The sequence below is a fragment of the Theropithecus gelada genome, chromosome 7a, assembly GCF_003255815.1.
Source record: "Theropithecus gelada isolate Dixy chromosome 7a, Tgel_1.0, whole genome shotgun sequence".
Lineage (NCBI taxonomy): Eukaryota > Metazoa > Chordata > Mammalia > Primates > Cercopithecidae > Theropithecus > Theropithecus gelada.
Genome location: NC_037674.1, coordinates 23,492,856 through 23,517,671, shown reverse-complemented (window position 1 = coordinate 23,517,671; position 24,816 = coordinate 23,492,856). Strand labels below are relative to the sequence as shown.

The 24,816-nt window shown below is 32.7% G+C and overlaps 1 protein-coding gene across 3 annotated transcripts in view; it reads left to right on the top strand.

Annotated features, from left to right (window-relative positions):
- MYEF2 (myelin expression factor 2) overlaps nt 1-24,816 on the top strand; it is a 38,919-nt gene that overhangs the window by 8,921 nt on the left and 5,182 nt on the right. For 2 of the 3 annotated variants that reach the window (XM_025390597.1, XM_025390596.1), the window contains exons 2-16: nt 761-969; nt 2,200-2,252; nt 3,465-3,472; nt 3,567-3,660; nt 9,596-9,787; nt 10,496-10,649; nt 11,200-11,249; nt 11,368-11,431; nt 15,560-15,661; nt 17,163-17,213; nt 17,507-17,575; nt 17,882-17,980; nt 18,277-18,348; nt 20,076-20,284; nt 20,364-20,415. In XM_025390597.1, the coding sequence (XP_025246382.1) occupies nt 761-969; nt 2,200-2,252; nt 3,465-3,472; nt 3,567-3,660; nt 9,596-9,787; nt 10,496-10,649; nt 11,200-11,249; nt 11,368-11,431; nt 15,560-15,661; nt 17,163-17,213; nt 17,507-17,575; nt 17,882-17,980; nt 18,277-18,348; nt 20,076-20,284; nt 20,364-20,415 (1,478 nt within the window). The remainder of the gene's footprint in view (nt 1-760; nt 970-2,199; nt 2,253-3,464; nt 3,473-3,566; nt 3,661-9,595; nt 9,788-10,495; nt 10,650-11,199; nt 11,250-11,367; nt 11,432-15,559; nt 15,662-17,162; nt 17,214-17,506; nt 17,576-17,881; nt 17,981-18,276; nt 18,349-20,075; nt 20,285-20,363; nt 20,416-24,816) is intronic. The other variant, XM_025390598.1, reaches the window with a different exon arrangement.

Sequence of the window (24,816 nt, the reverse complement as noted above, 5' to 3'; positions counted from 1 at the left end):
ATTTTGGCTTATGTTGCTTTTAGGTACTGCTCCTGTCCTACATTACCCATTGTAGGTAATATTAATGAAACTGCATAATTTGATGAAGTACCGTATTCTAGTTTATAGGTTAAAAATGTAACAGAAAATATTAGGATACTTTATAAGCTTTCTATGTTGATGAAAATTGGGAATAGAAGAAAGTTTGAGAGTCTTAATGTGAGTATATACATATATAGATGTGGAATTATAGACATAACTTTGTATTTTAATTATGCTTCTAATTAAGGGAGGAGAAAGTTCTGAGAAGAAACTATTAACCTTTAAGAGATGAACTTTTTTCAGAGTATCATTGTGTAAATTAATTTTTAAAAAAAGTTTTTAATGATGCCCAGAAAGTTAATTCTCCATCAAAGGTGGCAGTTTTAGATACCTTAGAAGTAAAATTATCTGTTCTTCCCTCTGTTCCAGTCTAATAGCATTTATTAATTAAGTAGTGTAGTGGGAAAAACTGGGTGATTGTTTGGATGCTTACAGCTATTTAATGTGGAAAAAAGAATGAGGACTGTTAAATGAGAAGCCAAACTCTTGCTTTGAAATAGCACTGGATAATTTCAAAGCTCTCAGGCTGATTCTCCAGCTACTTTGCTGAGGTCTAGCTTAGTGGAGAGTTTTGTGAAGTGATAAATATGAAATATTTATTTAATATAGACTTCCATTCTTTTAAGCACAACTGAGGGTTTTTGTTTGTTTGATTTTTTTTTTTTTTTTAAATTCAAAGGGAGAATGATGAGTCAGCGAAAGAAGAGAAATCTGACTTAAAGGAAAAATCTACAGGAAGTAAGAAGGCCAATAGATTTCATCCGTATTCAAAAGACAAGAATTCGAGCACTGGAGAAAAGAAGGGTCCAAATCGTAACAGAGTTTTCATTAGCAACATCCCATATGACATGAAATGGCAAGCTATTAAAGATCTAATGAGAGAGAAAGGTAACTATCTCTGAAATAACCCACTGTTGGATAATCTTCATATAGACAGGGGAGGGAACTACACAAACATTTTTATTCCTCTGAGCCACACAGACTCAAAAAATTGATTTTTATTTCTTGACATGTGAATTAATCTTTTCCTCTTCTTTCACTTGACACAATTTCATTACAAGGTAGTATGGATATTTTTCTTTTTGCCATTTTAGTGGGATAGTAGCGAGCCAGCATATGCATGCCACCAAGAATTTTGTTAAAGTGATTGCTTTGTCTAGTTGAAGTTTTTATAGATTTTAAAAGGGCTATTGCATCAGTTAAGTAATACATTTAGTGTGTTAAAGAATGAATAATAAGGTCTGATTATTTATTTTTTTTCCAAAAGCTGTTTTGTTATTATCTTGGTGGAGTCTGGAATCTGGCTGTGGAATTTATTTTGTTTGCATTGTCATGACTGCCATGATGCTGTCTTTGCAGTTCTAAATTAAAATTGCATTACTGCTGTTGCAGTTTTGTTTTCAGAATAATCTGAAAACCTTCATCTTATATACATGGTTGGTTTTGGGGAAAAATAATTTCAATACTTGATCTTGTAAAAGTTAGTTTTGTTATCTCTTGAAAAATTGAGTTTCAACAGTCCTGCAAACTATGTACTTGGCTTTGAGGCTGATCTCTTCTATTAAATTTTTTTAAAAAAATTGCATTGGTGTGTCTGTTGTAAGGTGACAACTATTTGATTGGTTTTATTCATTGACTTTATTTAGAAAGTGTGTGGCTTGCTGTGAAGCATGATTTGTAAATTTAGTTTACTGATGGCAAACATGATTGAAGACATTCAGGTAGAAAGTCACCTTAAAACAGCTGTTGTGTGTAGGCTGACCAAAGTTATTTGAAAAGTGCTAATGTTGATGTTTTTTAATATGATAGGTTAAGGGACCATTTGTATGTATATGTGCATTTGTTCACCAACTATATCATGCTGGCCAAAATATGATCTGTAGTATGAATTAGGTTAATATGGTTGTTAGCTTTTTTTTAGAGAATGTGGATGATGTACATTTCTGAAAATTAGTTAAATTTACATAGCCATTGATAGGAGGTATGTTGGTCTGGTTTTGATTGTTGGTGAATAATAGGTGCTTCTCTGTAGAGTTGTGCACAGGTGTGCAGTAAAGCAAGATACTGGTGTTTAAATGTATTGTTTCTTGGTATCTTCCTTTTGTATGTCTTATGTAGTTGGTGAGGTTACATACGTGGAGCTCTTTAAGGATGCGGAAGGAAAATCAAGGGTAAGTGCTGTGGGCAATAATCTGCTTGAGGTTTAAAAGTTCCTCAGCAGTTTACTTTTTGTATAATACTTGTACCAGTTTTTGGAAACTTAAGTTTCATTTTGTTTTACTTTATTACACAAGATTTGAGGCTCTAAACCAGCAAGTCTGACACTTATACAAACCTCGCTGCCTGGAAGGGATGGGTTTTGTAAAACTCAAAAAGGGCATTCACTTTTCCAATGCTCTAAGGTAATACTTCTTCTTAGCCAATAAGATTTTAGCATAGGATTTTTTTGTTGTATTTTGATGTCTTCAAGGATACTTTAAAAGTCACTGAATTGATAATATTCCTGAGTTTTTTGAGGGGACTATAGCTTAAAGGTGTTAGTTCAGAATGTATTTTTGAAATTTTACTGAAAAGCTCAATTTGGTAGCCTGCAGGACTACATAAGAGGCAGTGCTCTGACCAATTGGTACGAATGACATTTACGATTACATTGACATAGAAGGAATTGGTTGATAGTATATTTTGATTTTTAGCAACAAGAATGCAATATACTGAAGAATACAATGGAAAACTCTTAGCAATGTTTAATTATGTTAGTAAAACCAGCTGGGTGCATGATGAATAAAAACTTTGTCATTACATTCAAATGGGACTTTGAATGGCAATCACAGGGAATTATTTTTTAAAATAACTCTCCAAATTAATTTATTACTAGTTTATAGGTGATTTTTACATACTTCCAACTGGGTGCTGTTAAATGTGCAGCCAGTTTTAATCTAATAGAGAACTTGTTAAAAATAAAATTAATATTCACTATTTTGATTTTAATAGAATTGAAAAATATGTCATAGATAATACATCTTTTGAAAATATTTGTAACTATAGAAGGATAGGTATATTGGAGCCTTTAGTTATTTCGTTGAATTACTGTTGATTTAATTTGTGCAGTGACATTAGTTTTAACTTAATGAAAAGTCACCTAAAAGTAAAAACTGTGCTCCAAGGTTGTTACATATTAGATTCTACTATTTTTAATAGATATATTAAAAAACTTAGAGAAAATTTGTGGTCCCTCGCCTATTATGTTCTGGAGATATAAAAGGTGAAGTGATTCTACCATATTATTAATTGCCTTAATGGTTGAAATGTTAGAACTGATTATTCATGTACTGATCTAAAACTTTTTTTCTTTTGCATATTTTGACAAATCTACCTGGATATAGGGTTGTGGGTAAGAAATTTTTTCTTCGAGTATCTTAAATTAAATTAAACTTTGGAAAAAAATTAGCACATAAACATTTCCTATAAATTTTTTCCCTGTTAAGTGTGGTTGAATTCAAAGATGAAGAATTTGTAAAGAAAGCCCTAGAAACTATGAACAAATATGATCTTAGTGGAAGACCTCTAAATATTAAAGAGGTAAGATTTCTTATATTTAGAATTTAAACATTTGACTATAAAGACATGCTTTCCTTGGATTTTCAATTTGGTAATATATTTGCCTGACTACAACTTTTTTTAAAGCATAGGTGTTTATTAAAGCATTATATATTCATGATAGTTTTACTTGTACATGATTTTATATTTGCTTTTAAGCAGTTATCCTCTATACTTGATTTGTTCCAAGTTGTTAAAAATAAAAGCACATAATTTTTATAAATTTGAGGACCTAGAAATTCAAAGGGGATAAACTTTAGGTGCTGAGTTTATTTGGTACAGACATTTTCAATTTTTAGATTTTGTTATTTAATTTGAGAAATATAACATCCTTGTAATTGATAATTAAAGGTCACTTGATGCAAATATGTTATGGATTTGAATAAAATTGATACTCACTTTTTATCAGAGTTACTTGGAAACTGTACTAGATTAAAATTTAAGAAAAAATTATAACTCTATTAGTGAAATTTATAACTAGAAGTTGGAATCCCCTAAAATGGGCATGTCTTCTTTGTACAAAATTATAGCAGTGTAAATAGGTAGACAAAAAATGACTAGAAGATACAAACAAAACATTTACAGTTTAACCTTGAGAATGATTGGCTTGAATATCCCTCATCTTCATGGGTTCCTTTATTTTGTATTGTTAATCTTAATAGTTTGATTACAGACCTGTTACATACATATACTTGCTAAAATCTGTTAAAAGAGATAAATAGTGTAACTTTGGGACCCTGAAGATTTTGTACTAATACTGATGCTAATCATTGGTTGTAGAGCAGTACTATCAACATTTAATTGTATAGTATTTAATTGTACAGTAATGATTTGGTTCCTGGCTTTATCACTTTCTAGTGGGTGTCTGGACATGCTACTTAATTCTCTAAACTGAAGTGATTGTAGTAGTACTACTGATAATAGAGACATACCTTGGAGCTATTGCAGGTTTGGTTCCAGACTACTGCAGTAAAGCAAATAAAACAATAAAGTGTGTCACATATATGTTTTGGTTTTGCAGTACCCATAAAAGTTACATTTATACTATACTATATTCTATTTAAAGCAATAGCATTATGTCTAAAAGCACAATATACATGCCTTAATTAAAAAATGCTTTATTGCTGAAAATGCTAGTGATCATTTGAGCTTTCATTGTAATCTTTTTGCTGGTGGAGAGTCTTGCCTCAGTGCTAATGGCTGCTGACTGATCAGGGTGGTGGTTGCTAAAGTTTGGGGTGGCTGTCATGATTTCTTAAAATAAGAACAGTGAAGTTTGCTGTATCAATTGACTCTTCCTTTCATAAAAGATTTCTCTGAAGCATGTGATGCTGTTTGATAACATTTTACCTATGGTAGAACTTCCTTCAAAATTGAAGTCAATCCTCTCAAACCTGCTGCTGCTTTATCAACTAAATTTATGTAATATTCTAAATCCTTTGTTGCCATTTCAACAGTGTTCATAGTATATTCACCAGGTATAGATTCCATCTCAAGAAATGACTTTCTTTGCTCATACGAGAAGCAACTCCTAATTTGTTTAGGTTTTATCATGAGGTTGCAGCAATTTAGTCACATCTGCAGGATCCACTTCTAGTTCTAGTTTTCTTGCTCTTTCAGTTATGTTCACCATTTAAGTCTTGAAGCCCTAAAGTCATCCATTGGGATTAGAATCCATTTATTCCAAACTCCTGTTAGTATTGATATTTTGGCCTTATGAATCACAGATATTCTTAATAACATCTAGAATGGTACATTCTTTTCTGAAGATTTTTAGTTTACTTTGCCCAAATCTATCAGAGGAATCACTGTCTATGACAGCAATAGCCTTATGAATTATATTTCTTAAATAATGAGACTTGAAAGTTAAAATTATTTCTTGATTCATGAGTTACAGAATGGATATTGTGTTAATAGGCCTGCAAACAATGTTAGTCTTCTTGTATATATTCTTTTGCACTCTTGGGTGACAAGTACATTGTCAATGAGCAGTAATATTTTGAAAGGATTTTTTTTTTTTTTGAGCAAGAGGTCTCAACAGTGGGCTTAAAATATTCAGCCAACTATTCTATAAACAGATGTGCTGTCATCCAGGCTTTGTTATTTCATTTATAGAGCACAGACAGAGTAGATTTAGCCTAATTATTAAGGGCCCTAGGATTTTCAGAATGGTAAATGAGCATTGACTTCAAGTCAACTTAAGGTTACCGGTTGCGTTAGCCCCTAATAGAAGAGTTAGTGTGCCCTTTGAAGCTTTGAAGCCAAACACTGACTTCTCCCTTCTAACTCTGAAAGTCCTAGATGGCATCTTCTTTCTATAGAAGACTGTTTCATCTACACTGAAAATCTATTGTTTAATGTAGCCATCTCATCAATGATCTTAGCTAGGTCTTGTGGATAACTTGCTGCAGCTTCTACATCAGCACTTGCTGCTTCACTTGTACTTTTATGTTATAGAGATGGCTTCTTTCCTTAAATCTCATGAACCAGCTTCAAACTTTTCTTCTGCAACTTTCTCACCTCACCTCTCTCAGCCTTCATAGAATTGAAGAGAGTTAAGGCCTTACTCCGGATTAGGCTTTGGCTTAAGGGAATGATAAGGCTGCTTTGATCTTCTGTTAAACCACCGAAACTTTCAGACCACTGAAATGTTGTAAGCACAAACAAGTGAAGTATCTTAATAGTTCAAGAAGCATCTTTTCTGTTGTGTTATCCTTCTTCCCCAAGAGTAACAAGTATCTTAAATTTTGTGTTTTTACCTGTTTTTGAAACAGCATTGAGGCTGTTTCACTTTCTCATCATTCATGTGTTCACTGGAGTAGCACTTTAAGTTTCCTTCAGGCCAGGCTTTTCACCTGTCTGAACTTTTGACATGCCTTCCTCACTAAGCTTAATCATGTCTAGCTTTTGATTTAAAGTGAGAGACTTGCAACTCTTTCTTTTACTTGAACACTTAGATGCCATTTTAGGATTATTAATTGACCTAATTTCAGTATTATTGTGTCTCGGAATAGGGAGGCCTGAGGCGAAGGAGAGAGATGGGGAACGGCTGGTGGGTGGAGCAGTCAGAACATTTATTGATTAAGTTCTCTGTTTTATTTAGTCACAGTTGATGGTGTACCAAAACAATTAAAACATCAAAGATCACTAATCACAGATCACCATGACAGATAATAATGAAGAAGGTTGAGATATTGCATGAATTACCAAAATGTGATACAGAGACACAAAGTGAGCACATGTTGGGGAAATGGTGCTGATAGGCTTGCTGGACACAGGGTTGTCACAGACCTTCAGTTTACAACAAGTGCAATATCTGCAAAGCGCAGTAAAGTGAAGCACAATAAAACGAAATGTGCTTTTACTTACCCAATAGGATTTTTTATGAGGATTAAATGAGATACATGGTAAAAAGCTCTGGCATCAGAGAACCTCTCTAACTCAGGGTAAATTACTTAAACTTTCTCCTTTGTTTTCGTATTACTAAGATGGGAGTAATAATAGCACCTACCTTGTAGTGCTATCAGGACTCGAAGAGTTAATATATGTAAACCATTTAGTGTTGGCTATTTATTATACTTGTGGTATTACCATTATACAAAGCACTAAGCACAGTGCTCAAGATATTTTAACTACATAATAAATGTTAGCTGTAGTAATAATGATTGTTATTCCTGTCCAAGAGTCTCTTGTTCCTGAGTGTGAGATAATAGCTTGAAATTAAAGGCCATGCTACCAACATATAACGTGTATCCCAGATCCCTTTATTTGAGTTTGCTTCCAAATTATTCTAGTCCTGTTTATGTCTGGGGGCTTATTATTTAAAAAGTTATTAGCGGGAATGTATACAAAAATTTTGACTGGTGTGATTTGTGTCACCTTTTTTTTAAAAAAAAGCTTGGAATTAAAATAATGGCAAAAACTGCATTTACTTTTGCATGTAGCTGACAATTTTCTGTTTTCTGTTTTCTATTTCTCTTCAAAGGACAAGTACTACAGATTCTTAGTGTCTTTTCTTTTATTGGAAAAAAAAGTTTGTTGGATGCTAACTATCAAAGCCATGTTATTGTGTTTTTTTAAGTTTCAGCATACTGTAGATCCTCAGCAATATTTCAGAGACCCTGCAGTTATATAATCCAAGTTGAAAGAGGATGCCACCATTTTTAACTTTTTTTAAGAGGAAAAAAAAGGCTAAATTTGGCCCAGCTAAATGATGAGGGATTTATTCAGTTGACTTTTTTGGATTAATGTCACTTTGGCAGTCCCTTTCCTGGGATATCTGATTTATAGAGGTGTGGGTGGAATGAATGCTTAGAACTGCTACTGAGGAAAGTCAAAGGAAGGTGTATTTCCAATGTTCCTTAACAGACTTTAGAATTACATTTTTTTGTTTCATTTAATTAAATGCAGAATAGTAGCGGTTATAAACTGCTACTGTAGGCCCTCCAAAAGCAATAGTAGTCAGTAACCAGCAGACTGACAGCAAGGGGAAAAGAAGAGTAGAAGTCGTGTTATATAGTAGGTGGTTTGTTTTATATACATTTTATTTTATATATGTTTTATATATGCATGCATGTATTGTATGTGTGTATATTTCTGTCATATATATATGTGTATAAAAGACAGATCAGTACAGCAATACATCTTGTTAATGTTACAAGCACAGACAACCGAAATAGCTTACTATACTAGTTCAGGAAACATCTTCTCTTCTGAGTTATCTTTCTTCCCCATAGGTAGCCACTATCCTAAATTATGTATTTTTACCTCTTTTTGAATCCTCAGACCTAAAGAATTTATTATTTATTAACATGTTTTGAAGTATTCTTGGATACATTTTTTTTCTTTTGTAATCCTTTTTATTCCTTCGTAGTGAAGTATGTTGGAAGCCAGAATGGTTTTATTATTTCATCATTTCATCTACCTTTTCACCTTTTATTCTCCATCCATCCTAGAGAATTTATTAAAGTCACCCAACTTCCTTTTTATTAGTACTGTATTCCCAGACTGAGGCCAGCAAAGTAGATTTGGTGGTTGCCTTTACACTTCATCTTAGCCTAAAGATGGAGAAGTGATGATGATGATTGCCTTCAACATAATCATTTGGCATTGCAGATGATAGTCTATCAGTGTGTTTATGTGGTTTTTGTTTATTCATTTTAGTTTTTTAGTATTGCACCTACTGGGGTGAGTGAGAAGGACATTTATGTTTGTGTGAGTGCATGTGTGTATGCGTGTTTGGTTTTGTTTAAAGGGTAGGGTGTTTCTCTTACAAAATTAATGAACCTAACAAAAAAACAATGTTTAATGTAATTTCTCACTTGGACATTTAGCCCTCCTTTATCTCTCCCCTCCTCCATCTCAGGTTATAATCATTGTTGAAGAAGGTAAGAGTTTAGAAGGTGGGTAATTGTATTTTGTTCAGGAATAAAATTTACAGATTACAATCGACCATCCTGTCCTCTACCCTAGTATTTGGGTTTTATAACAGTCTGTTCCACTATTGAAAAGCTTTGAATTAGTCTGAGTTTGGCATTCCATTGGGCATCCAGTAGTGAGAATTCACCATTCCTACATTTTGGAAAGAAAAGTCACAGTGAGTACTTCGCTCTTCTTTGAGTTAATTGTATGTGTACTTGTACCCTAGTGTGAGAGCAAAAGTAAACTAATTTCAAGTTCTTAAGTGGCTTTAGTGATTGGAAAAAAAATATTTAACTGACATCTCTAGAGGCTGAAATCTTTTGTCTATCCACAGGTTTTTATGGGACTCAGTTCTCTGGATGAGAAAAAAAGCTCACTCTTCAAGAGGGTCAATAATTTGAGTCAGAAGGGATAGCTACTGTAGAATTTAAGTTGTTATTTTAATTATATAGAACTGATGTATTTAGTGGAATTTAACATTCAATGTGTGTTACAGGATCCTGATGGAGAAAATGCTCGTAGGGCATTGCAGCGAACAGGAGGATCATTTCCAGGAGGACATGTCCCTGATATGGGATCAGGGTTGATGAATTTACCACCTTCCATTCTCAATAATCCAAACATTCCTCCTGAAGTCATCAGTAATTTGCAGGCCGGTAGACTTGGTTCCACAATTTTTGTTGCCAATGTAAGTTCAAGCTTTAGTCTAAAACTTGTCATTCAGATAGATAGATAATTTGATTAAATAAATGTGTTATAGGTTTATAAAACATTTTGCTTATTTTTATTTATTTTTTATTTTTAACTAAAGTAAATGAAACAGTAATTATTGTAAACTCAAAATCAGTTGACGTATATACATACGTATATATATATATACACACAGACACACAAGGTTAGAGTTTAAATACAGCTATTTGGATTTTTTAAACACAGAACTGTGCAATTTATACACATTCAAGCAGTTCTTGACATTATATGTGTTTTGGTTTATATTGGTAAATGGATTTCTTTTTTGTAGCCTTGATATTTGTGAATATGCATGTCATAGTTGGTTTGTCATTTGTTCTAAGCATTTGAAAGTCAGTGAAAACAATACTTTTCAAAATCTGGATTTCTCTTGGTAAAAATAGATGTGCAAGTTTCAAATGTAAAAAACAGGTTTGAGCAGTTTGAGAGATGATTTTGGAAATTAAAAAAAGGATAAGGAACAATGTAGATGTAGCTTAAATGATTTTAAACAACTGAAGATGTTTTTAAATTTGAACATTATCGATACATTGTTGAACTGGAATTATAGTTCTTTATGGTTTTAAGAGTTTAGAAAAGATTCTTTTGTATTTGCAGATGGGGAGAGGGATTTATTAGGTATGTAATGATACAATTTTATGTTAAGCTTGACTTCAAAGTTGGTTGGAAGAAACTAAAGGAAGTGTTCAGCATAGCTGGAACTGTGAAGCGGGCAGATATTAAAGAAGACAAAGACGGCAAGAGCAGAGGAATGGGCACTGTCACTTTTGAGCAAGCAATTGAAGCAGTTCAAGCAATTTGTATCCTGATTTACATTTCAGCATTGGTTATGAGGTTGAAGAAGCATAATACCACCTTTTTTTTTTTGGTGGGGGTAATTGAATTTAAGGTTGCCTGGCTTAGAGATGTGTGTTAGACTTTAGTCTCCAGCAAATAAAACCCTTACTAGGTCTAAGTATTAAAGTCACTCTTAAAACTTGAATTAGCCATATTGTACAGGGCTGATAATGAAGTTTTTTCTTTTCTCTCTTCCTACTGCAATTAATTGTATACATGCATTTAACAATTGTGTAATCCATTGTATATTAATGAATTTACTTTAAGTGAAGCCTTACAAGTTTACTTTTTTCAATGGTTGAATTAAAAATACCTCTTATTGATGAAATAAAACCATAAAGCAAAGAATTGAATTTTTTTGAGTAAAGTTTTTGAGTGGCTAATACCAATAAGTATTAAAGATGTTAATTAAAATATCAGAGATAGTTGGACTGTAAGATTATTAAAAATTAGTTTGTGTTCTGGTATAATTTTATAGTTATCTTAACTGGCTTTCCTTGACTGAACCAACAGCTATGTTCAATGGGCAGTTTTTATTTGATAGACCTATGCATGTGAAAATGGTGAGTTCCTGTATATCACTTCAACTTCCAACCTCTTCAAATCTTTTATTGGCTCTCTTCTACATTACAGTTCTTTCTGGTAATATGTTAACCATATTATAAACTTTCTCACAATTAGGATGACAAGTCTGTTCCTCATGAAGAGTACCGTTCACATGATAGTAAAACACCACAATTACCACGTAAGTAAAAGCTATTATGAGAAACAACATAGGGTTTTTTGGGTTTGTTTTATTATATGCTAAGCAAAACTTTGTTTTTGTGCCTACATCGTAGTTTCTCACGATTTGGGATTAGTTTGGAGTTATGAAGATAGTTTGGCGCTATTGATTAGGAAGACTGTTGTGTGCCATTTTTGTTTTCTTTTTGGTAACTTTTCCTGACTGATCAGCAATACATTCTAAAATGTTTGGTAAATGTATACACTTGAAGGAAAAAAAGTCCTCTCTAATTTCGCCTCTCTAATCTGTGGGTAACCTCGTTATAACATTTTTGTGTATTTTCTTCCAGCCTTCTATGTATATTTTTTACATAGTTGGGAACAAAAATAATTTTGAATTATTTTTTGTTTAACATTAGAGTACAAGCATTTTCTCATGTTGAAAATTATTTTCAAATATTTTTATTGGTAGTATAATAGTCTAACATATAGATGTTCCATAACTATTTTGCTGTTCTGTATTTTAGGTGTTTTAACTTTTATTTCCTTTTGAGTAACCACAGAAACACATGCCTTTTTGTTCACAAATCTTTGTAATGTTTTTGGGTACTTCCTTCAAACATACATTCTGAAGTAGATTTACAGTTCTCATGGGTTAGTATTATCAAATTGTTTTCCAAATGACTATAACAGTGTAATATACTCATTGTATTATGTGTCTCAGTGCCTCCTTTGAAAAGTGGGGATAATAATGGTGTCTACTTCATGGGGTTGACATGAGTATTACGTGAATTAATATATGTAAAGCACTTAGAATCGTTTTGCATAAACACTCAGTAAATATTAGCTATTGTTTTTACTATTTCACTGCGTCTTCTCTGGTTTTTAAAGTATTCTTATAAGAAATCTTAAATATACAGACAAAAGTAAAATTACTCATATAGTTATCATATGCCATATTTGTTGTAGATTTTTTTTCTTTAAAATAAATAAAATTTTACAGGTAAAATGGAGCTTCCCCATCTCCCTTGCCCATCTTTCAACTTATGCCTTACCTAGAGGAAACAACTTATGGATAGAGTATTTATCATTTAGGTTTTAATAATTTGACTGCACATTTGTACATCCATAAACATAGGGAATTGTTTTGTTGGATTTAAAATTTTGTTTGAGTGATATCATAATGTATTATGTAACTTGCTTTTTTTGTTTAAAATTATTTTTGAGATTCATTTATGTTGATAGATGTAGCTCTAGTTTCTTCATTTTAACTGCTGATACCACATTTTGTACATTTTTCTGTTTTTTAGATTATTTTAAATTTTAGTCATTGTGTGTTAAGTTGGAAAGTATTTGCTCTTTTTTATCAGAATTATATGTTCTCTTTATATTTGCTAGAAATTATGTGTAAAACTGGCTTTCATCTGTTGTTTCTGGGAAGTTTTTAACTATTGATGGCTTATATTTTCTATCGTTTTTTGAGTCAATTTTTGTAATTTCTATTTTTCTAAGGATTTTTTCTATTTTTGTTCATTTTCAAATATTTTGGCATAAAATTATCTCTAAGTTTTTGCTACATCTGTGGTTCTGTTTTAAAAATTCTGAATGTTTACAATTTTTATTTTTTTCTTGGTTAATTTTGTTAGAAATTTGTCAGTTTTAATGGTGTATTCAAATAACTGAATTTGAATGTTTTGTATTTTTAATTTCTGCTCTTAGCCTTATTATTTTTTTCCTTCTCTTTATTGGGGTTTAGTTTGTTTTTGTCCTAACTCCTTAAGTTGAATGCTTACTTCAAATTGGTAGCTTTTCCTTTCTAATATAAGCAGTTATGACTATAAAGTTACTACATGGGTTTTGCTATGGAGCATTTTTATGATGGGTCGGTTTTTAGAGTATTTAAAAATTACCATTATGGGCTGGGCATGGTGGCTCACACCTGTAATCCCAGCACTTTGGGAGGCTGAGGCGGGTGGATCACTTGAGATAAGGAGTTTGAGATCAGCCTGGCCAACATGGCAAAACCCTGTTGCTACTAAAAATACAAAAAAAAAAAGTAGCCAGGCACAGTGGCGCATGCCCGTAGTCTCAGCTACTCAGGAAACTAAGGCAGGAGAATTGCTTGAACCTGGGAGGCAGAGGTTACAGTGAGCTGAGATTGTGCCACTGCACTCCAGCCTGGGTGACAGAGGGAGACTCTGTCTCCAAAAAAAAAAAAAAAAAAAAAAAAAAATCACCATTATGATTTCTTATTGAGCCATGTATTATTTGAAAATAGAAGTTTTCAATTTCCAAATGTATGAGGTTTTTTTTTTTCTTTGTACTTTTTCATTTCAATGTAGTCAGAGAACATGGTTTATATGTGAGTGTGATTCTTTGGAATTAATTTGGACTTATGGATGGCCTACCCTATGGCACATTTTTCTTAGTATTCTGGGTATAGTTGGTGAGTGCAGTGATCTATATATGTTAATCAAATCAAGTTTGTTAATCATTTTAATTGTCTTAGATCCTTACTAATAATTTTTTCTGCTGTAACACTGTTTATTTTATTATCTTATGTGTCTAGTAAAATTGCCCAGTAGAATAGTGGATTTGTCTACTTTTTCTTGTTTTTACTTAAATATTTTTAAGCTAGCTTAGTAGGTACATCTAGATTAGAGTTAATATATTTTCCTGGTGAATCAAAAATTTTATAGGGTGATTTTTTTCTCTAGTAATTACTTTGAATCTTTGGTCTAATTTTAATGTAAGTATGGCAGCTTTATTTTGTTTTGTACTTGCCTGGCACATTTTTCCTATTTTTTTACTGTTTTAGGCACACCCCTTATAAATGGTGTTATTGCTGGGCTTAGATAGACTTTTTAAAAAACTCACTTTGATAGTTTTTTTGCCCATGAAATTGAAGAGTTCAGTTTCTTCACATGTATTGGTTCATTTGGATTAATTTCCATTATTATTTTGTGTCTTATTTTTCTGTCTTACAAATACTTATTTTTCTCCTATTGTGGATTGTTCTGGATATTTTAATATTTCTATGAAGCCTGAAGTTAATATAATTATTCTTTTATGTAATAGTAGACTGACCTTTCGATGCAGTCACTTTCCTACTGAATTATACTATCATTGCTCAGCGTTTTAGTTCTGTATTATTAGTTCTGTACTATTTTTTTTTCTGTCCTGCAAATTAGACAATGTTATTTACCATTTTCTTGTGTCATCACTCCTCTGCTTTTATGGACTCTGGCACTGATTTTTTTCCTCTGAAGCATGAATGTTAGAAGCTCTTTTAAGTGAGGATCTTTTATTTGTAAATTCTCTCAATTTTGGTTTTTAAATGTCTTCAAAGATAGTTTAACTTGTTGTATAGTTTAAGATTGATAATTATTTTCTCTAAGCACTTTGAAAGTATTCTACAGTCTTCATGTTTACACTGTTGCTATTAAAGTCAGCTATTTGTTGAATCGTCCTTTCTTTATATAAGTAATCTGTCCTTGTAGCTGATTTTAAGACTTTGGTCTTTGTTGTGCAGTTTGACAACAAAGACCCAAGTTTTAAAATCAGCTCCATGTCATTATGGAAGTAACCTAAGGTCTCAAAAATTTCCTCTTTTATGGATAATAGATGTGGAAACATTTAAGGTGCCATTAAATACAAATAAGTATTTATATCAATGAGAAAACTAGGTAATGTAATATTTGCCTTATTCAGTGTTATACTTTCATGGTTATTGACTTTTTAGTTTGATTTGAGCCATTTAAAAAGTAATTATGAAATTTTAAGTGGGTCTACAAATTTGGACAAGATGCTCATTTTCAGATATGTGTGCCGTATATAAGGTGATAAGATATTACTCAAAATCCTCTAGGTATTTTATTATTCCTTTCAGTGCACCTTTAAGTGGGGTATAAGGTGTACTTTATAGTATATCATGTTTTATTTCATAAAACACTTCTCATTAATAAATGGTTTTATAGTCAGGCTTCAGTGTGCTACTTTCTAGATAAAAACAAGAACCAGTGCTCTTATTTGAAAATTTGCAGAAATTGTAGAGATACTACTACAGGTATATAGCTCTTTAAAAAAGTTTATTGCCAATTAGTTAATCATATATGGATCTTGGTAATAATTGTTCTCATTTTTGTTTTAGGTGGTCTTGGAGGCATTGGGATGGGACTTGGTCCGGGTGGACAGCCTATTAGTGCCAGCCAGTTGAACATAGGTGGAGTAATGGGAAATTTAGGTCCAGGTGGTGAGTATTCTAACTTTTTTTTTTCTTTTTAAATGATACATATGCTAGCTAATAAAGCCTCCATTGATGTGGTCTGTAATAATGTTTAAAGGACTCTAATTAATAGTTAGATATTTATGATGTCACTTGATTCTGAAAAAGGGATGAAACCTTGAGCACAGCTGACATGAAAGAGATAGGCAGAAGTCGGGAGAGTTTCTTTGGGGCCAGCTGTGTTGTAGCTAGCCTTTTAGCACTTTGGATTTTGAAATGTCTTTAAGGCAGAAGGAGAATATATCATGTATGTACAGTATTTATGGAGTAGCTGAAATGCTACCATATCATAGGCAACTGAAGTTTGTTTATCCAGTTGGGAAGGTAGCTTTTCAGTTAGTTAGTTGGCTGCTTACCTGGAAGAACTCTCAGTTCATTTTTAGAGACTGGTTTTTAAACTTTGATGTTAGGACCCTTTTATATCTTAAAATTTGTTGAGAACCCCAAAATGCTTTGTTTATTTAGTTATAATTACCAGTATTTACTGTATTATAAATGAAAAATTAGAAATTAAAAAAATTACATATTAAAAAATGATAAACTCATTACATGGTAAACTCATACTTAAAAGCTTTAAGAAAATAAACTGTTTTTCATTGCAAAAAAGAAATTGGTGAGGAGAGTGGCATTGTTTTACCTTTCCACACATCTTTTTAATGTTTGACTTAATATTGCTGTTATATCTGTTTCTGCATTTAGTTTTTTGTGATATTGTATATCATATAGTCTTTGGAAAATGACACCTTAAACTCAAGAAAGTGAGGGTAAAACGTCAAATAATGTCTTAGTGGTGTTTGGTGACTTAAGTAGTTTTGACCTATTGAACCCTAAAGAGTCCCTGGACCATACTTCGTGAATTACTGGTTTAATTGATGGACTAATAAATGCTATCAGATTCCTATTTTTGTCGAGATGCTGTAGTCACACTTTAAATTATGAGGCTCATTATCATAATTATTCTGATCCAAACAAGTTTCCTCCCTTAGCCTTAGACTTTCACACCTACCTACCCTCTCCTAAATCATACTATTTATATTTTTAAAATTTTTGCTGCTCCTTTTAACTGCCATGTTTAGAGAGTCCTTATATTCTGACCTGATCTCTAAATCTGCTGATATTTCTGTGTCTATGCTGGAAAAAAAATCATTGATAGTAATATTTCTGTGTTTATTGTGGAAAAAAAGTGAATGATTACCTAGTTCTAGATATTCTCTAACTGAATGTTGTGGGGTTACTAGTGAATTTCGCTTTCTTGTCTAATAAATGTTCAAAGAGACCTTTCTGAAGACTCATGATTAGGCAGCTGCTATGGCATAGCACTTTAAACCATGCCTCCTATACCTTACTGCTTCTCTAGTGTTTCATTGTGGTTATACCAGTGGTATCTATTTTGCTATAATGCATTATATCATCTTTTAGTCATAAAAGTAAAATATACTTAAAGTACATACTGTGTATTTTATTTGAGGTATGGGAATGGATGGTCCAGGTTTTGGAGGAATGAATAGAATTGGAGGAGGTATGTATAAAGATTTGTTTTTTTGTATGTACCCATCACCATTTTTAATAAACTAGAAACTGTGTTGAGAATTCCATGAAATAAAAAAGTCATGGTTTATTGTTGGCTCATGTTCTAAAGGCTGCTAGCAGAAATTGAGCCTGGTACATACTTAAAGGAAGGTGATGTGTTAAGAAGTAGCTGCACAAGGTAGGGTGGATGTAGAGCTTACTGGTGAGACTTAACATTTACAAAATGTACCTTTCAGCTACATCACTGACAGTCGGATCTCAAAATTAATCTTTATTCCATAGGAATAGGGTTTGGTGGTCTGGAAGCAATGAATAGCATGGGAGGATTTGGAGGAGTTGGCCGAATGGGAGGTAGGTAAATGTATGCAGTGGGAAGTGTGGGCACATTTAGTTTTCCCTATTATTAAAGTTTCCCCTCTATAACTTAGGAATGGGTGCAAAAAATGTCTTCGGAAGGCATGTAGGCACTAGGAGATAAGGACAGGCCTAGTGGGAATGGGGATGATATGTGTGGCATGTGAGGTAAATTGGGTAAATGACAGACTGTTTTGTTTTTGTGACTTATGCTGTCTTTTTATAATTTAGATACATTCCTGAATGTTTTCGTCCTGCATTGATATATTTGAAAAAGGTTAATTTGTTGCACAATTTTTTCAGAGTTGTACCGTGGTGCCATGACTAGTAGCATGGAGCGAGATTTTGGACGTGGTGATATTGGAATAAATCGAGGCTTTGGAGATTCCTTTGGTAGACTTGGTAGGGCTGGCTGCATACTTCTTTTCTTTTTGTAGGCTATAATTTTTGAAATTTGGTTTCTCTTTTTCTGTGAAAAATCAGAAAATCATAATGTTTTATACAGCTTACTACTGAAGAAAACACTTTAAAGATTTTAATATGCTAGCTCTCTTTTTCAACATCTTACATATTTGAACTCTATTTTCAGAAGACTTTATGCTTTTCAATTATTGTAAATCAGAGCACATAGTACCTTGGGAATTTTAAAGTATGATTGTTTAAATTAATTAGTATATTATCTTTCCATCCTTGTTTAGGCAGTGCAATGATTGGAGGGTTTGCAGGAAGAATAGGAGCTTCTAACATGGGTCCAGTAGGATCTGGAATAAGTAGGTTTAAATTTTACTAGAATTTATTCAGTAATATTTGAGTGCTTGCAAAGACTTTGCAAGAGTAGTTATTGTAGTATAGTAATACTTTGTTCTTATATGTTAATGTGTCTTGCTATAATTTGAGAAATCTTGATAATTGAGTGAAGCCTTTCTATTTGGTTATTGTTTGAAATTTCTAAATTAACTGTTTGAATTTTACTTCTTTGATATTTCTAAACTGTGTGTTAACGGCCAATCCAAGAACCTTCTTTCCAACTAGGGAATCTGGGGATTTCTCTGATCATGTGTCAGGAACAAGTTTTGCTTTAGCACCAACTTTGTTTCCTTTCTTATTTTCTATAATAGCTATTAGTGACTAGCTTATTTTGTTTGTAAACATCTATGTCTTTTGGTAAATGCAGATATAACACTCTTAGGCATCTCCTGAGCTTGAGTCAGGCTAAGGTTGAAAGAGGTACTTATTTCTTTTCCTCTTGAACCTTTCCCGTAATAGCATCAAGAGTAGTTGCAACACTGGGGAATGCCGAATCTCCCATCCGTCCATTTCCACTACTACCTTTTAGGTCTTACATTAAGCCTGAATACATGGATTATTTATTATTATTTTTTTAACCTCTTTTGCTTACTGGGACATGTCTGTGAGCTCTCCATACTTTATTGACTTCCTTTAATTGATGAAATTTCACAAACAACATACAACCTATTTAAACTATTCTAAGAGTAAATTCTAAAATCCTGTCAGCTGAAGACATCTACTTCCATTGTATCTTGCTCCTCATTTTATTCTTCCTTCCATCATCTTTTAGCCTCAGCCATTTCCTGTTAGTTCTAACTTCCGTACCTTCCTCTTTTATCTCAGTGTCTGTACTTCTGTTTCCCTGATTTTATATTGGTTATTCACAAAAAGCCAATTTGAGGGTGATGTTGATTTTTAGAATTTCCATGTTTGGGGATATTACGTACAAGACAAAAGGTTTGATAATAAGTAAGATGGGAGTAAGTGAAAAGGACAGGAAATCGAGTCAGTGCATAAGAATGACGTAGGTATGAGTTCGGAGCTAAATTCTTAAGCTCTGGCTAATGGGGAGTGATAGCATTTTTTGTTCCCTTGACAAGTTCTGAATAATATTGAGATTAAAAGTTATGTTTTGCTATGATTATTGAATTACCATGAGAATAAAAACTGGGAAACAGAGGTGAAGATGCTGAGGTGAAAGATAAGGTAGGAAAGGAATATTTGTAGGAGAGTACGGTGAGAGCGGCTTGAGTGCTAGAGTTGTAATAATTTGAATTTATCTCTGTGTATCTTTACTCTAGCAATTATTATGCTTGATATTGGAAAATAAAAATAAGGATAAGAACAACTGTCATGTTATTGGAAGCAGTGATTGGTAGAGGATTTATATATTTATATATTTAATGATCAGAATATAATTTTATACAGTTATATATGTATAATATATTTATACAGTGGCTAGAATTTCTCAGCTAACTAAATATATACTGAAGCAAATTCTGTTCTTTGGAAAGTTATGTTATCTGTATGAAAATAATTTTATGTTTGTATATTATTTAATTATATAAACAAATTAATTTTTCCCCTTCTTTCTCAAAAATGATTATCTCCTCTTCTTTTCCTCCTTTCTCCTCTTTTCCTTTTCCTTATGTTTTTGAAACAAAAACACAAAATTCCCAAATCCCCCCGTCCTTTCTTGAAAATCCAGGTGGTGGAATGGGTGGCATGAACAGTGTGACTGGAGGAATGGGGATGGGACTGGACCGGATGAGTTCCAGCTTTGATAGAATGGGACCAGGTATAGGAGCTATACTGGAAAGGAGCATCGATATGGATCGAGGATTTTTATCGGGTCCAATGGGAAGCGGAATGAGAGAGAGAATAGGCTCCAAAGGCAACCAGATATTTGTCAGAAATGTAAGCAAATAAATATTAAGGATAATTGAAATTCTTTTTTTTCTTGTATATGTGTTACTAATACCTCTTTTCATTCTAGCTACCTTTTGACTTGACTTGGCAGAAACTAAAAGAGAAATTCAGTCAGTGTGGTAAGTATGCAAATGACTGCAGATATGTTGATATTGATTATGGAGGAAAATTGGTTTTAAACTTTTATACGCTGTGTTTAGACCTTTGCCTGTCCAGATGCCTATTCCTGGATAGTCTTGATAGTGGGCCAGGTCTAATTCCACTTCAAATAAATGAATTATTTCACTATCTTTTGACTTAGAACAGTGCTGTTACTACTAGGTAATAACAAGGTTTAGGTAACAAGGTTTAGGATATATCATATTATTGTTTTTCTGTTAATAAAGATAGGACTTGTTTTATTACCTCATTTTAAAAAGATTAATTGTTTGCATTAAAATTTTTTTTTCTCGTGAGAAACATTAATAAGTGGTATATTTATTTCCTTGTTTATAGTATAGTGCCACTGCACTATATATAGTGCTTTGTCAGAATAACCACCTGAGATGCTGATGTCCAATTGATAAGGGAGTTAATAGGTGAGACCCATTCTACATACACTGTATTCCTTCCCAACACAGGAAACCTAGGTGGTAGCATACAACCCACTGCCAGGAATGCCTTGGACATGGGTACATTTTGGTTGCCCTTCTTATTCTTTTATAAACTGTTCTTAACCATAATGATACTACTTATACAACCTTAATGTGTTCCATAAGTCTGTGGAAGATTAGGTGGTTTATTACTTTTAAAAAAGAACTTTTTATATACCATACTTACTTTTGTTACAAAATATCTTAATTGACTAAATTCTCACTTTTTGTTTCTTTTGCAATAATGGGAGAATTCATCTGAGTGTTATAAAGTAAAATATTTTTTGCTAGTATTAATATTTTTCTGCTATTGCATGGAATCTCAGAGACTGTAGTCACAATAGGAAGTTACATAAGGTAACATATATATAATTTCTGAGGTCAGGTAGCATATAGATAATTTGTGAGGTCTTGAAGGAATAGGTTTAGTGTTCTGTCACAAAATAACCTTTGTGGCCGCTACAGAGATAATATTATCTCATATTTCTTTATGTCTACTCCTTTGTAGCTTTTATTTATATTAATAGTTATTTGTTCAAGTTTTCTTCCATCCTACATGGAAACTCTTGAAGGCAAGAACTGTCTTTTTATCTTAGCTCCTTTTGTTGCCTCTGTACATATAGTAAGAGTTTATGAAAAGTTTGTAAGTTAAGCATTCTGGGTAGATGTTCATTTATTCAGTAATTTATTCATTAAATCCACAAACATATTTTTGGCAGTCTGCTAGGCACTAGAATTTTGAAGGTGAAAAAAGTCAGATACCCTCAAAGAACATACAACATGAATTTGTCTAGGATATTCTGTTGACTCTCTTTCTTGATCATCCTTTTATTTTGCACTAATCAAAAATTCAAGAAAAAGTTGTTGAAAACAAGTTAACTGGTTGATAGTCACCATTAAGAGAAAGCAAAATAGTAAAGTGGCATTGAGGTATTGGTCTTTGCAGGAGTGAGAAGATCTACCAGAATGAGTAAGCAGTGTCTGGCAGCAGTGTCTGGCCATGAATCCTGTAGACTACAGAGGAAAGAATGTATATAGGGTCTTAGTGAAATACATCAAATGACAAGCAGTGGCAGCAAGTATAATCTCTGTTGATGTTGTTTCAGTGAAAAAAAATCTCCAAATGAGATATGACATTATGTTAAAAGTAGAAATGAAACTTAGCAAGATAAAGAGAAAAGCAGGACAAAGAAATGACAGTGAAAAGGTGACCAATGTTGAGTTGACTGTTCTTTATTCTTTGTAGTCTGCTTTCCTTTCGAGGTTAGATATGAGCAAGGCTTGCAGCAAACTTCAAGTCTTTGGTGGGCTTCTGGTTGGAGTGGCCTGATGACCTGAGGACATCAGCAATTGCAAGACATTTTTTGAATGGAAAAAGCATTCTAATCTACATAGAAAATTTTTACAGTATTTTAGCCATATAAAATAATGGTTAAATTATTATTCTTTGCTTTGCTATTTTTGCTCTATCCTTATAATCCTTTTTTGATTATAATTATATTTTAAGATTAATGATTTTTTGTTTTATCAATTCTTTTGTAAAAGTCTCTGACTCTTAGATTTTATATTAAGATAATACCATATTTACACAATTCCCAATATCTCCCTTATTTTTAACCTTGAACTACATTGATGGGAAAGAAAGTTATAATAATACAGAATTAAATGTCCAGCTATTGACAACTATACAAATTATCTAGCTAGTATGAACTGAACCATCCATTTTTCTGCCATGTCACTTATTTATAAATCTTTTTCTTAGTATGAGACATTTCTGTTTAACATGCTGCAAGCCAGTAATGGCCTCTTGGGCAGTAAAAGGCAGTCTTCTGTTGTTATTCTTCTTCTTGTAAGCCCAAAGAGAGTAAGTATATTCTCTTGCTTGCTTCTTAGTAAAAATCTAGTAGTACTCCATGCATCGCCCATAAACAATGTCTGTCAGTAAAGGGTACCACTGGCAACCCCTCTGCTTATAAATTATCTCTAGTGATTAACTGTTTTCGATGGAGTAATTACAAAGGCTGAGTAAATGTTATTTTATGGGTTATATTACCCTCAATAGAACATTTTCTCAACCTTTGTAATTTAGAAAAGATTGCTTTCATATCTTTCCAAATATAACAAGATGAGAAGTAAGTGAATGTAACTGCTATTTTCTAATTCCATCAAGCCCCTGAAGGTAATGTTTTTGACCCTAGCTGGTAAGATACACGTCTTTCCTGTAGCAAAAGAGATCTTTCTTTTTATCTTGCCTTGTATAATTCCTCAGAGAGATGCATTTTCAAAAAGGCTGAGTATAAATAAATTAACCTATTTAGTATTGGACCCCACATCATTTCAGTTTGTACTAATGGGGTCAAATGGGCATAGTCTTTTAAATGTGCTCCCATGTCATCTGTATACTTTAGCTGCATTCTGGCCTTCTGGATCAGTATGATGCAAGACTATAACATTTTAGAACTTCAGCACAAGGAAAACCCATTTTCAATTATTCTTGCTATAAACCATATAAACAGATATAACTTTGTTCCACAGATTTCCATTATGTAGTATTTCTACATCAGTATGCTTGTTAACTGCATGGAAAATGAAGGCTTATGGTAGATTTTATTGATTAAAGTACTTGCTGCTTCAAGCATTTTGAGTGGACTTTAGAATAACTTAAGAGTAAAAATGCAGTAATAGTACGAATGATATATGATGAGCATTCATTGATAGGCACTATCTTTCGTTTGTAAAGAAACAACAGAAAACTTTGCTTTTCTATTCCTTATATCCTTATTATGTTTTCTTATGGTAGAATGTCTGATTTTCCTTTTTTCATCCATGGCTGTGTTAACAGCTTCATGTAGGCAGTAGATTTTATTGAACATTCTTTAATTTGGTCTATTTTTACATGTGTTTTTTTACCAGCATATCCCAAAATATACCCCCACAAGATGTCAATAGGCTGGGTTAAATAAAACAGAAAGGTTTCTTTTACTGTGGGACGAATCTTTTTATTACTAGTATATGTAACAGCAATATGTTTGATTATTCTGTGATATTGATTTCTCGTGGCATACTATTTTGTCCTGTGCTGTTGCCAAAATAGCAGTCCTGTTTTTGTTTTCTTGGAATCACACAAGATTATTAGATATTTAACTTAGTTGAGGAAGTTCTCAGAGCATATAAAAAGTCAGGCAGGTCTGATTTTAATCAGCTATTTGAAACTAATTTTTTTCTCCTGAATTATTTATCTTTAGAAAAGAAAATATTTTAGTTGCTGTTTTTATAGGATCAGGAAGAAACTTAGAAAATTTATAACTGTTTTTGGTTCTGTCCTGCTGGGATTCTTTTTGGGGGAGCAGTCTAACCATGAAACAAATACTTATGGGCTACTGTCCATATAGCTTGAACATCAGAACTGTAAGAAAGTTCAAGTACCTTAGCTGAGGGATCTTGTCAACTAGAAAATTTTTTAGGTCATTGCGAGGTCAGGAATTTGGAGGTCTGAGTGCTGATTTCTAAACTGAAAGGGACAATTTAAGAGAAACACAAAGAAGAGAAACTGTCCCGAAAGATTGAGAGACAGATTATGCAAGAAATAGTGACATATTTTCCATTGAGGTTTTGAAGAAGATTTCTTGCTTAGGTGAACTTTACTATTGCTAATAAACCTATGATGGGATACTTAAGAAAAACTACATTTTTAGGTAAAATTAGGGTAAGGAAGAACCTTTAACCTTAAAAGTCCTTGAAAATCCTCCACAGTTCTTTTCAAAATAACTGTAAGGTGCTGTCCTTTACTAAGAGCTTCTTTAATTAAACTTGCTTTTTTTCAGGTACCAGCATTCAAGATATTAAGAGGACTCTGGAAATTGTGCTGCATTTATCTTTAAATTGTTT